This window comes from Pygoscelis adeliae, unplaced genomic scaffold, assembly GCF_000699105.1.
Source record: "Pygoscelis adeliae isolate BGI_AS28 unplaced genomic scaffold, ASM69910v1 Scaffold62, whole genome shotgun sequence".
In the NCBI taxonomy this organism is placed as follows: Eukaryota; Metazoa; Chordata; class Aves; order Sphenisciformes; family Spheniscidae; genus Pygoscelis; species Pygoscelis adeliae.
In genome coordinates, this window is record NW_008824401.1 from 2,357,363 (window position 1) to 2,369,992 (window position 12,630).

Here is a 12,630-nt window from a genome sequence, read left to right on the forward strand (position 1 = left end):
AAATTTATAGATTTTTTTCTCTTTTAAAATAAAATAATCATACTTCTAATAAGAATATAAAAAACATCACACAGTTAAACTTAGGTCTAAAACGAGTTGGTTTTTCTCCGGGTAAGAGCCAGTAGATGGATATGAAATTAATGGTTCATTTCATAAAGTATTTTATTGAAGAGGAAATAAAGAGAGAATTGCTTAAAAAAAACAACCAAACAAACAAAACAACCTAAATCCAGTTCTCTTCCAAAATCAGTGCAATTATTTTTTTATTTGTTTTGCTGTAACTCAGGAGAAGATAAGGCTCAGAAGCAAGTTCATGCTGGTTCTCTAACTTGCAAATGGATGCTTTCCACAGATGACAGAGATCCATGATACTGCCAGTCTTTAATTTTTAATCATAAATTCACAAGTCAGGATTTTAAATTATATGAAATTTAAGAAATGTCTTTTATTTGAGCCTTTGTGTTCCATCTAGTTTACATTTTCAACTTTTCCCTGTACCTCCATAGCTAGGTCTTTAATTTCTAATAGGAGTGAGATTCCAACATAATTCTTCTCCAAAAGGTAGAATGGGTAGAATGTTAAGCAGAATTTCAGCTATCCCTTTGATAAATTTGCAGAATTTAGAATTAGAATGATGTGTTAGAATTATATTCCTTTCTTTGGAAAACTAATTCTTAGCTCCATTCTGCTCTGTTGAAAGTTCTCTGTCTATGTGACATTAAGTTTATTATTTTAATGATTTCTTAACCAATGAACTGTAAGTGCTGAGAACGTTCCAAAACAGAGTTGAATTTATGAGTCATTAATGTAATCCCTCTTTCTTGCTCCGGTAGTGGATACCTGATCTGTCTTATTTTTATGGCTCCCGAAATTAAGTAAAATAAATCATCAGTGGAGGAATTGTTTGGTTTTGGGTTTGATTAGTTTGGAGAACTAGCCTGTGCTTGTTCACGTTTTTGCCACAGTGTGATTGTGTCTCACAGAAATTGCCCTGCAATTATTTTGTTTTCAAAATGTAGTCCTGATTCTGCAAACGTACCATACATTTTCATGAGATGGTGTAGATGCTCTCACAATGCCAAATTCTATTTTTGTTTTCCCTATAGTATAGCAAGAACACAGTTCCAAACCAACAGCCTTTTAAATATTCATTAAATTTTACATGTTCAGTGTACCCTGCTGACATTAAGCATGTGTTAGTGTTTCCAAAAACAGGGCCTAAATCTGCTGACTCTCCAGAAAAGAGCAGGATTTGTCCTGTAATCTTAATAACATTCTTTGCATAAATAGTACTCAGTTGAATAAGGAATTATAAAGCTGGGTGTACATTTAGCAATGAAGGTTCTGTGCCTTCTCTGCCGTACAGATAGGGATGGAAGTAAGGATTATTAGGAATTTCAGCTGGGTTTTTTTTTTCTGTTCATCCTTGTGGAAATTAGAAAGGATCAGCAAAACACAGATATTAAAATACAGTTAGTGTTCTTCATCCATTATTCACCAAGTGACCTTAATAAGCCATTTTCAATGTCATGTAAAATACTTTAGAGATTTGAATGATTTTGGCAGCTTTCACAGAAATACAGTTAAATTCAAGGAAGAGTACAGAAAACTGCCTAAACTGTATGGCTTTGGTTAACCAGCCTCGGCAAGGATTTATTCCCTGAAATGGATGGGATTTTGCTGGATTATGTTAGTACCAGGTGGAGTTTTAATTAAACCTCTGTCCTGCTGTTGGGTAAGAAAGCTTTACAATCAGTGAATTAAAAGTAGCCCTTTCTTTCGGAGGGGAGAGAGAAGGAAGGGTGGAGGTGGTGCTTTGAGATGCAGGAAGTTCCCCGCCAAGCACGGCATGGATGAACAAACTCCTGCTTGAGCGGCTTAGAGACTTTTCACTCGGTCTTCCTGAAGTCAGCAATCCCCATGCTGCAGTTTCTTCTTGAAGCAGCTCAGAGACAAGAAGTTAGTACAAGTGATGTTTTTATTCCTCCTCTGATTGCCCTCCCTTTCTCTGCTTCAGCCTGAGAACCCCTGCATTTGGCTGTAGAGTTTGGGAAGGGAACAGCTGGAAGTAGAGGGTGATCAAAAGGTGCACACTGCATCTGGACCTACAGGTCTTCTTTGGCCTGTTTATCCACTCTATCCCCCATCTGCAATTTCAGCAGTGAAATCAGAGGTGGTTTGCTTCATAAACACTCCAGCTCTTCCCTTGAATGGAAATATAAAGTTGCATATAGATTTCATTTCAATGCTTTCCTTTTTGCTCAGTCTTTTATATGACTTCTGCAGCTGCCAGCATAGAGTCAGTCTTCCTATGATACCCAAAGTAAAAAATCCTAGAAAACTCAATGTAAAACAAATGTGATTTTATAGACAAAATTTTATCTTTGATACTTGCCACCAAACATACCCCATCCAGCATAAAACTGGATGAAGTTTAGAGTGCCTGAATGCTTAAAAAACTCTTAAAAACAAGCCTACAAAATACTGACATTTATTAATGAGGAGAATATTAAGAATCTTTGTTCAGCCAAGAAAGACCTGAAGTTACCACCCGGAATACTAATTTGCCTTTACAATTTTCACAGCATCCAAAGTCCTGTCAAAATTTGTCTGTGGTTTGTTCTTTTGGGCTTGACATCTGCTCTACATCATACTCCTCAAATGAATACTGTGTTAGCAGATATTTAAGCATAGCTGTTCAAAAAGAAATGTAAAAGCAGAAAAGCAGGCCAAACACTCATGACTGCAGGGCTCACTTCAAAGGCTGGAGACCTCCTTCTTCATTTTGGTGGGAGGGACAGGTGAGAGCAGTGTGAGTCTAAAGGGATCACAGTCCGAACCAGCAGAAAAGAGAGAGAAAGTCAAGCAACTCCCAATTTCTCTGGTTAAAATGAAAATGCTCCTTAATCCATCTTACTCTTGAAGAGCAGAACATTACTTTGGGAGTGAAATAATAAAGTCATGTTAGTTAATTATTTACCGTGTAATTAAAAATGAACCAATTACTAGCCAAGTCAGGATCTGTAGAATTTAACTAAGAATTTAATTTACAATTCATTTTCTGAAAGCTGAGTATAAAATTGTTCATTACAAAGCTCTTAACACTTTTTTGGTTTTGAATATGTTTTTAGAATATAACGTGCTGTTTTCTACAACCCTTGAAACCTATCTAAAAAGAGTTGGACATTCTGCTAATGAAATCTCTGGGAAAGTAGAAGGTACGTTGGTGCATATTTGCATCCTAAATCTTTGTTCTTGAGGATTTGGCCATTCAGAGTTTTGCTCTGATATTTGAATAGCTCAGCTTTTGAATAAATGTTGTGCAGACATGCATGGATACTTTAGCTCTGCAGTATCTTGAAAAAATAAACAGTGAAGAAGAGACAGATCTGCATCAGGCATTATTTGCTTACTCAGTGCTGTCTACTGCTTTATTTTTGTGCTTATTTCATTTCTATGCTATAACTTAGATTTTTAGTATTACCTTTTGAATTACTATGCAAGAGAAAGAAAGAAAGAAAACCAGGTCTGGAGGTAATGGCCGTATATAGATGCCTTCATCATGTATTTATCATACATATGAATTGAGTGTCTTTACTTGCACAAGTGAAAGCTTATTATTGGTAACGACAAAAAAGTAGAGTGAAAACAGCCTAGTCTTGTGGTTTCTGTTTTGTCTACTTCTTTGCAGTTTATTATGGACAATGACTTTAGATCTGCTGCCAAGTATCAAGATAAACACAGAAAATACTTATTCTTGATAAAGACTAATGAGTTCTGTGTTTTCTTTGTTTCTCTAACCAGTTTTTCCTTTTTTAATTTAATGGACTACCACAGTGCTGTGGACTGTGAGTTGTAAACCCTGCACAGAAATGTTCATTTGTTGACTAAAATGTTTTCACTAGTGTTTTTCAAAATCATGGGAACTTCTCCATTGCTCATATCTTTCACCTAACTTGTTTTCCTTGAGATGTCATGTGTCAGACTTTTAAGAAGATTTTCCATATGGGACTGGGTAGGAAGGATAGAGATCCAAGAACTCTGTGAATACTCAGAGGGCAGAAGACCATACGCAACAATACTCCATAGCCGAAAAAATTTCCATTTAAAAAATTACTATAGGGTAAAAAATGGCTGTCAGATTGCATAAGTTTTTTCTTTTTTCTCCATGCACAGATCAGCTAAAAATCTTCCATTCCCTTTTGCCTTGCAAATGCAACAGTACCCCTGACATTCAAGGAGAGAGTAATTTAATTTGCTATGCTGTCTTAATCAGGGACTTAAGTGCAGCAAAATCTGACATTTTTATCTAGACTATATTCTGTAAAGCAATGAGCTGGGGGACCAGGTTCATGTTACAACTGTTGACAGCTAATGTTTTTCAGTAAGTCATGCAGCAGCAGAGGAGTGCCACTTTCCCGTTCCCACCATACTGCTGAGCCACTGCTGCAAGGGTGACAATGTGTAACAGTGGAGGTTGGAAAGATAAAATTGAAGTTGACATGAAAAGCGTGTGACAAAGAAGCCCTACAACTGAGATACCCGTAGCTGAAAAATCTGTGAGAAAGTTATTCAGCACCTGGCTGATACCCAAAGAGAGTTACGTTATTCTTTTCTTTGAAGAAGGTTGGTGAACACTCCTCAATAAATTCCAATGGCAGGCCTGTAATGAAGTGGAGCTGATGCAAGTTGGCACGGTTTTAAAATTCACCATATGTTCTAGTTCAGTTAAGATGTATTTCTGTTGCTTTATGCTTTTTGCATCCTTGATCTGCAAGAGTAACAAAATAGGACATGATCTCGTGCAGTTACCATTGCAGTGCCAAATGCACTAAACTCTTGTGGCCTCAATACCTGTAATAAGATACCTGAATACCTGCAATTAGAAATGCAAAGATTGTTCTTGTTGAGCAGTCCAAAATCAAGCAATGCTGCTGACTTTATAGCGAGTTCAACAAGCTTTGTAGCCAGCCAAGAAACATGCAACAAAGCGAAGCATTTTCAACATTAGTCAATGTCCAATTACTGCTTTTCTAGATCATCACTTTAACTAAAATTGTATGGGAACTAGGGCTGAGCACAGAAGTTATGTGCTCATTTTGACCTAGCCAGCTTAATTAACATGGCTATATTTCCTACTACCTGGAGCTCTTGAAAGCTTTGTTAAGCATAATGCATTACAATAATCCAATTTAGATGTGATAAAAATTACTGTTCTTCTGCCAAGGCATCTACTGAACTGAAAACTGTCATTCCCAAAGTAAGGGTCACAACCTTCAGTGGGACTGCAAGCCTAACAGTAGTGTAATTATTTATGCTAGTGTAATGAGGCTGATGAAAGTGGGACTTACTGCCAGAAACAAGCTGAGGAGATTTTTATGGGTCTGACTAGACTATTTGGAGCAGGAGCACTTGCTCTCCAAATCCTGTCCTTTCTCCAGCCCCTGTTTTGGACCTTAGAGAAACTTTTTTAGGGGTGTGAGACAATATTTTCAAATGTATTCTATTTGTCTCAGTCTCTGAATCTGCTAAATTTTAGTTCAGATTAATATTTCCTTCAGCTCCTGTGATAAATATGGGAAGTATTAGAAAAAAAATCTGTAGACTTCTAATTGGTTTCCAATGATTCATTCAGACAGCACATTTATAAATAGGAAAAAAAAAAGGGCGGGGGGGAGATAACAAGAGAGAGGAGAGTCTTTAGAATATACACTGCCCATTTTACCCTGTGGCCGCAACATTTTTGTGGTACATAATCCATACTATTTTGTTGGTGAAGAACTCAGTGTTGAAGTAAATTTCTTAGCCTGCTTCCTACCTTCTAGTGCTAGAATCCATAGTACATTTTTAAGTTAAACAATGTTGTTCCCCCTTGGATTCTGAATGGTAGGTTAGAGAAATCTTCTTTGCAGATAAGCAATGGGCATTTGTTCTCTCTTTTTATCTTTTACTTCTCTGTTCAACATCCATGTCATAGAGCACAAGGACAGTTGGCATAATTTACTATTTCAATTTTTAGAAATTAATAACTTCAATAGTATTGGAGTTCAGATGTTCCTTTATGCAAAGAGGGAGTCAATTTGTCCATTATAATGCTAGAGATCATGTGGTAAATTATAAATTAAATGGTGGTCCTGGAATGCACAGACATCACCTTTGACTGCGACTGCAGATTCAGTGAGGTGTCTGTGATGTGCATGCAATTAAACCTGTACATTGTCTCTGAATAAAATTAAGAGTACTAAAGCAAATTTCAGCATAATGTAAGTATTATCCCACTTCTTTTAGATTACATCTTAGCAATCTTTTATCATACACTGGATTCTTAATCACTGTCAACTCACTATACTTTCCTTTTCAGTAAAGAACAGTGATGTTATGTAATGTTACTATGTAGATCATGCCCTGTTTTTTCTAGTCCTATTTTGAGAAAATACATGAGTAAAATTACATTTTTGGTGATGCTAAGTCTTCCCTCAGCAGTTAACATTTCGTCTATATTTATGTGATGTGAATTTACGCTTTGTGGTTTTGGCAGATGGAGGAATGATTTTCTTCACATTTTTCATATGGTGAAGAATTTACAGGAGCTAGTTTAGCAATAGCAAGCAGAGGAGGCTTTGATTTGTTTACCTAACATATGTGTCACATATAAAAGGCAATGTCCTTCCACTGTAGTTGTTAATAACTAGCTGTTCCAAATGGATTTGTGCCAACACAAAATCCACCACCACAATTAGCAGTAATAGGAACTTCAGCTGGCAGCAGCAGTGAAGGCAGTAAAGATTAAATGACTGTGTGAACTGTCCCTCCAAATTAAAATTGATGTACATTGGTAAAAAATAAGAAAACTCACACCACTGTTAGTCCTTACACTCTCTTCTACTCTGGTAATAATTAGAGAAAATATTGCTGTCTGGGACTCACTATTTTTCACATGACATAGATTCACCCCATTAATGACAAGAATCTGAGTATCCATACCAATAAAACATCTCAAATTACAAAAACCTATAGATGACTTTCAAATGCTTGAGGATACAAATAACCTTTTGAAGAAGGTTGATTTTTAGAGGCATTTGTCAGTTAGGTGCCTGTTACTGACTTATAGCTGGAGTTGCACATGTACTTCCAAAAAGTCTGCTTGGAAATTCCACTAAATGACATCCAAGAAATTAATTTTTTTCTGGGTAGAAAATCTTCCAGGAGCTACAAAATCTCTGCAAAATAGTATTCATGGTAATACTTCTATAGCATAGGATATGATCTTGGTCTAGAGCAGGTTATTGTCAGAGCTGCAATAACAACAAATCCTCCCCCTTTTCATGAACCGTGGCTGAATTATGCTAATCCCTGTACAAACAAATGAATGAAAAAATTAGTATAATGAGGATTTGAATAAGTATTTTATTATACAGTATTAACTGATAGAATACATTATAGATTAGCCCAAGTTTCTTTAGAGTGATTCACAGTTTATTGTCTCACAGTGTCCTATATGACATACTTTCAAAATACAAATTATTTTCTACAGTTTAAATGAACTCTAGCAATGTGCTACAGCACCTCAGAAATATTTTAGGCTTAAGAGTTGTCCAAACCTAACCTTTGAATTCATGAACACAGTAAAACATCTGATTTGTAGATCAGAGTGTGCAAAAAGCACAGCTGTTAACCATGACCTTGAAGAGGCTTTGCAGCTGCAGTTATGTTGCAGCATTAAGAGTGACACATCTTTGTAACCTTTTGCGCTTTGTGAAATGCGTATCTTAAACTCTGGGTTTGCATCCCATTCCTTGTATTTATTATGGACAGAATTAAATCTCGCAAGTCAATCAAACATGTCAGTCCTCTCCTGGTCATTCTGAAAGCGGAGGGCCACCGAAAGACAGAAGCTTTGCAAACGTACAGGGAACATCATGTAGTTTTGTCAGTAACTTTAGCATGTGCATGAATAGGTATGTGCCAAATTTATGCATGTGAATTCAGACACTCTTGCTGTAGAGTTTTCAGGACTAGAGCAATTGCTTTGGTGTTGACAGTTAAAAGCTTGCATGTAAATAGACACCTGGTGCCATACTCAGACAATGGTTAGATGTTCTAAAGGTGATAGTTTGCCAGGAAGCAAGGCTAGTGGAAAAAAAGCCAAATCAAATCAAAATGTATCATCAGGTAAATGTGAGTTTTGGCAGCAGGACAGAATTACTCACTTTAGACTTCATTTAGGACACAAAGTAAACACCTCTCTTTGTAAGAAATGTGACCTGTTACCCACAGCATATGTGAAACTGTGCATTTAACCAGTTAGGTCCACTAGCAGCACATCAGGAGACGCTAATTCTACAGAGCATTACCTATGCAAATCAGATGCGATTTTCCCCAGTGCTAACTGTTCCCTGACGAGTGCCCAAGCACTGGGCTAACCCAATGGGGAGTTGTCTGCTCAAGCTCAGGCAAGCTCAATGTAAGGTTCTCTAAAGAACTGGACTCAGGTAGGGACAGTAGAAAGAGAAGAGCATATTTTTTACTATTTTTGAGAAGTGCATTTATGGATTAATTTAAAGAGAATTTATCCTATGAAGAGCAATTTATAAAGCAAATGCAGTAAGTCCAAGTTTTTCACCGAGACGTGATTGCTTTTAACTTCATGAATAGCAAATAGGGAAAAATCATGGAAACACATTAATTATAACACAGTAAAATGAACATGAAAACTTAACAGCACTGAAGGCCACCATACACCACAACTGAAGCCTACAATTCTTTCAAACAGCCTTGCCAGCCTGCTTTGAACTTCTTGAAACCACTGAAAGGTATCTACAGGCTTGTGAGTAGATTAGAAAATTATACTGCTCCCAGAAAAGAAAAAAAAAAAAAAAAACCCAAAACAAAACCCAAACCCCCACATTTGCTTATTGGCTGTAACACAGATCTTCAAGCCACAGATCTATCTTAAAAAGTAGAACATTACAGGCTTCAGTTTATCAGTATAGACATAAGACATCTATCTACCTAAAGGAATTGTATAGAGGCCTGTTCCTGCCAGAGCTGATGAGAACCAGGTTGAAGATGAACAATAATATGAAGGGTCAAGGCACCCCTTCCCCATATGAGCTGTTGAAGTAGGGTGTTCATAAAAGCAGAGTTTGCTTCTTAAAGAAACTGTCTCTTGAAGGAAAGGACACAGGATATTCCTGATTCATCATGTTCCAGAACTTTATCATGTGTAAATCTGCATAGTCTGTGTATAACATTTTGTACAGTGAAAAAAGGTCAGTATAAAAATACTGCTCTCTCATTCTTTATCCATACTATGAGAAAAGCACAGTTTATTATAACAGGAAATAATACTTTATTATAAAATCTGCATGTAAACAAGTAACAAATTAATTGAATAACGGTTAATGGAAGTGCAAATTAACTTCGTAAAATTATATCTGTTCTGTATTTAACTATATATATATAATTTGTTTTCTCCCATTCTAATGTGGTTCTACTCCCCTCTCCCCACATTTAAGTTTAAAAAGATTTATCATTGCTTCCTTTATACTAAAAAGAGTGTACGAGCCTGCGTACAAGTTTAAGTTTTGCTCTGCAAACGAGACAAGTCTATGGTGATACTTATCATCATCCTTTCTTATCTTTGCATCTCTGGTATCCACAGGACAAGAGGATATATAACATATGTACACAGTGAAAATGTCGGCATGTCAAGCCACTTATTTAAAGTTAATTCATTTACTTGCACACATTGAAACTTAAACCATTTATCAATGAAGCAGACATTGTAGTGTAACTTCCGGACTTGCTTGCGCACCTTAAGGCATTAATGAGAGTCTCAATTGATAAGTCATTCTTGTTATCACCATGAGGATCATCTATACACTTCTCATAACAGTCAAATGCTTGTTCATCACCCACGTGCAACATCTGGCCTTGCTGAAAGCTTCTACAGCACAGATAAGTCATGGCAAGACTTTGATTTTGCTTTGAAAGCCATCTTCTTATTGTTCTTTGCCACAATTCTCCCAAGGAATCGCTTCGCCTTTTTGCCTATGCTTTCTCTTCTTTTTGTGTTGGCCATTCTCCTAGCATTGTCTTCTTTACTGTCTTTGCGAAGTCTAATTTGCCGAACGATACCTTCAAACAGGTCCTTGACATTATGATGAAGAGCAGCTGAGGTCTCGATGAATTTGCAGTCAAACACAACGGCACAGGCCCGTCCCTCTGGATGAAAAGAGAAAAAGGGAGATGAGTGGAGATGGACATTTTCTCTTCATATATACTGGCAGAAAAACAAAACAAAAATTGACTTTAAGTAAGGAAAATGCCTTTGATGCCACAAAAGAGCTTTACTACATGGTAGGAAAGTCCAAATTTGCACCCATGGTTTTCCCCCTTACTCTTCTTGGTTTTGTTGTGGTATGGTCAGAAACCTCATTTGACCAATGGTGCTGAATATAAGGCAACAACAGTTCTCTAGGCAGACCATCCCAGTATTGTTTAAGAGCTAAAGCTGATATAGGAGAGGCACTTGGATGCATGCTTGCTGTTTGATAGGAAACAGTGTAAGGTACAGAAAGAAATGGGTTTTGTTTCTTCTGGGAGTTGTTGAGCAATTATGCACCTCTGCCTTGCTGTAACAAGTGAGAGTTTTCCACGCTAGCTACAAATGAAGCTGATACAGTCCACAAGGTCAAGTCATTGAACAGATAGATCACTAGAGGTCATGAAGTTGTACACCATTGGATTTGACTAGGACTGCATTCAAAATGCAAGATGCTCAATGTTACAGACGTAAGCACGTAACTCTGGAACATTGCTGCAGTGCAAACTTCCATGTTCATCTTCTGGTAAATAATGGCAAAGTTGTAAACCTGAGCCAAGTACTGAGTCAGGACAAGTCAACCATGCACTGCCACCAGCCTGAAAAAAAGTTATAATCTCCTGATGAACTCCAGTCAATTCCCTGTGCAGGCATTTAACACAGGTAACATGGCAAAACCAGACAGCAAGAGATGGTTCTTCATCATCATCAAGGCACCAATATTTCAGAGTATTCTTCCCATAAAAAAAAAAACCACAACAAAACCACACCAAAAAAACCAAACCTCAAACAAACGACCAAATGTTTAAATAAGTGAAATTAATACTGTGGTGTTGGCAGTGGTTACTGTGCTCTAGTTACCAAAATGCTAGCTGTAACTAGCTGAGAAAATTCTCACTGATCACAACTAGAGAACGTATACAAAAAGACTTTAAGTTGTGTGAGCCTGGTCCCACCAGCTCAACTCAAATGTGATGGAATCGCTTCCAGAATAGGATTGTACAGGCTGTATGGTGTCATCCTTTTCAAAGGCTGCCTAGGTTCTATGACATGGCACTCCTGTCCCTTAAAAAGCATAGCTCGAGCTATCAAACCTTGAGACTAGCAAGTGCTGCTGCACACATAAGGTACAATTAAACCCTTTCAGTTAATACTGACCAAAAATGAATCCTACACAAAACAGTATGCTAAAGCTGCAGCTCTGACACATTTCTTCCTCTTGTACTGCAGTTTAGAGCATTGCTCTGCGCAGTCACAAATCTTCCCCCCCACTATCTCTGCTGTTTTCTGTGGTACCAAGTCCCTCAGAATGAACCAGCTGGCTTGATTTCTTCAGTGTGCCTCGAATCACATATTTTTCTACATCAAAACCAGACTATTTCTGTTGGCCATGAGCCTCCATAGCCTTTGCTACTAATTTAGACATTACTGTATAAATGAATAGTGTCTCTTACCATCAACTGAGACTTCCCGGGACCTGACCAGGTCGCTTTTATTGCCCACAAGAATAATAGGAATGTCTTCTGTTTGCCTTGCTCTTCTTAGCTGGATTCTTAGCTCAGAGGCCTTTTCAAAACTAACTTTGTCTGTCACTGAATATACGATAATATAGGCATCTCCCATTTTCATACAGTGGTTCTGAAGCCATTGGCTGTCATCCTAGAACAAAAGGCAAGAAATAGTTTTATTGCACTGAAAAATCTATTCAACGCTGATTAATGATTTAATTATTGTAAGCACCTTAAAGATATTTTTCTTAGCTTTATTATAAAGAGTCAGTAAAAGTAAGCCAACCTCCCTTTTTCTTGTTATTTAAGATATACTACAAAACAAAATTTTCTTGTTTCCAGAAATAATATCAGGTCTGCACTGATCAGATTGTGAATCTCTAATTTTACAGTAATGCCCTGGGCTGCTCATGTAAGCTGCTGCTTATTCAAAGCATTAAGGGATTCACACTCCAGCCCTATTCAGGTTTTTAAATTGCCTGCCTAGCTATGAGAAATTAATTGCAGGAGAGAACAAAGGCAGTGTGAATTCTAGTTTTTTAATGTTACTGATCTGATCGAAGAAATACGCAGACATAGTTGTTCCATTTCGACTTTTTTTTAAGACTGAACCACTGACCAAGCCATAAAGAAAAAATATCTGAAATCTGTAAGTACCTGCTCCCATATATCAAACACCACGAGAGATGCTTCTTCTCCATCAACTGTAATTGATCTGTCGTAGGTACTTCCTACGGGAAAAAAAAGTTCAGAAAAAAAAAAGTTACTCTTCCCAACCCCGCCGGCAGCCTGGGA

At 37.3% G+C, this 12,630-nt stretch overlaps 1 protein-coding gene across 1 annotated transcript in view; it reads right to left on the reverse strand.

The window, feature by feature from the left end:
- Positions 1-9,328: 9,328 nt before the first annotated feature.
- RRAD (Ras-related associated with diabetes) overlaps positions 9,329-12,630 on the reverse strand; it is a 9,989-nt gene continuing 6,687 nt past the window's right edge. The window contains exons 2-4 of the mRNA XM_009320312.1: positions 12,493-12,566; positions 11,782-11,986; positions 9,329-10,227 (exon numbers count right to left, since the gene is read on the reverse strand). Of these exons, the coding sequence (XP_009318587.1) occupies positions 9,950-10,227; positions 11,782-11,986; positions 12,493-12,566 (557 nt within the window). The 3' untranslated portion in view covers positions 9,329-9,949. The remainder of the gene's footprint in view (positions 10,228-11,781; positions 11,987-12,492; positions 12,567-12,630) is intronic.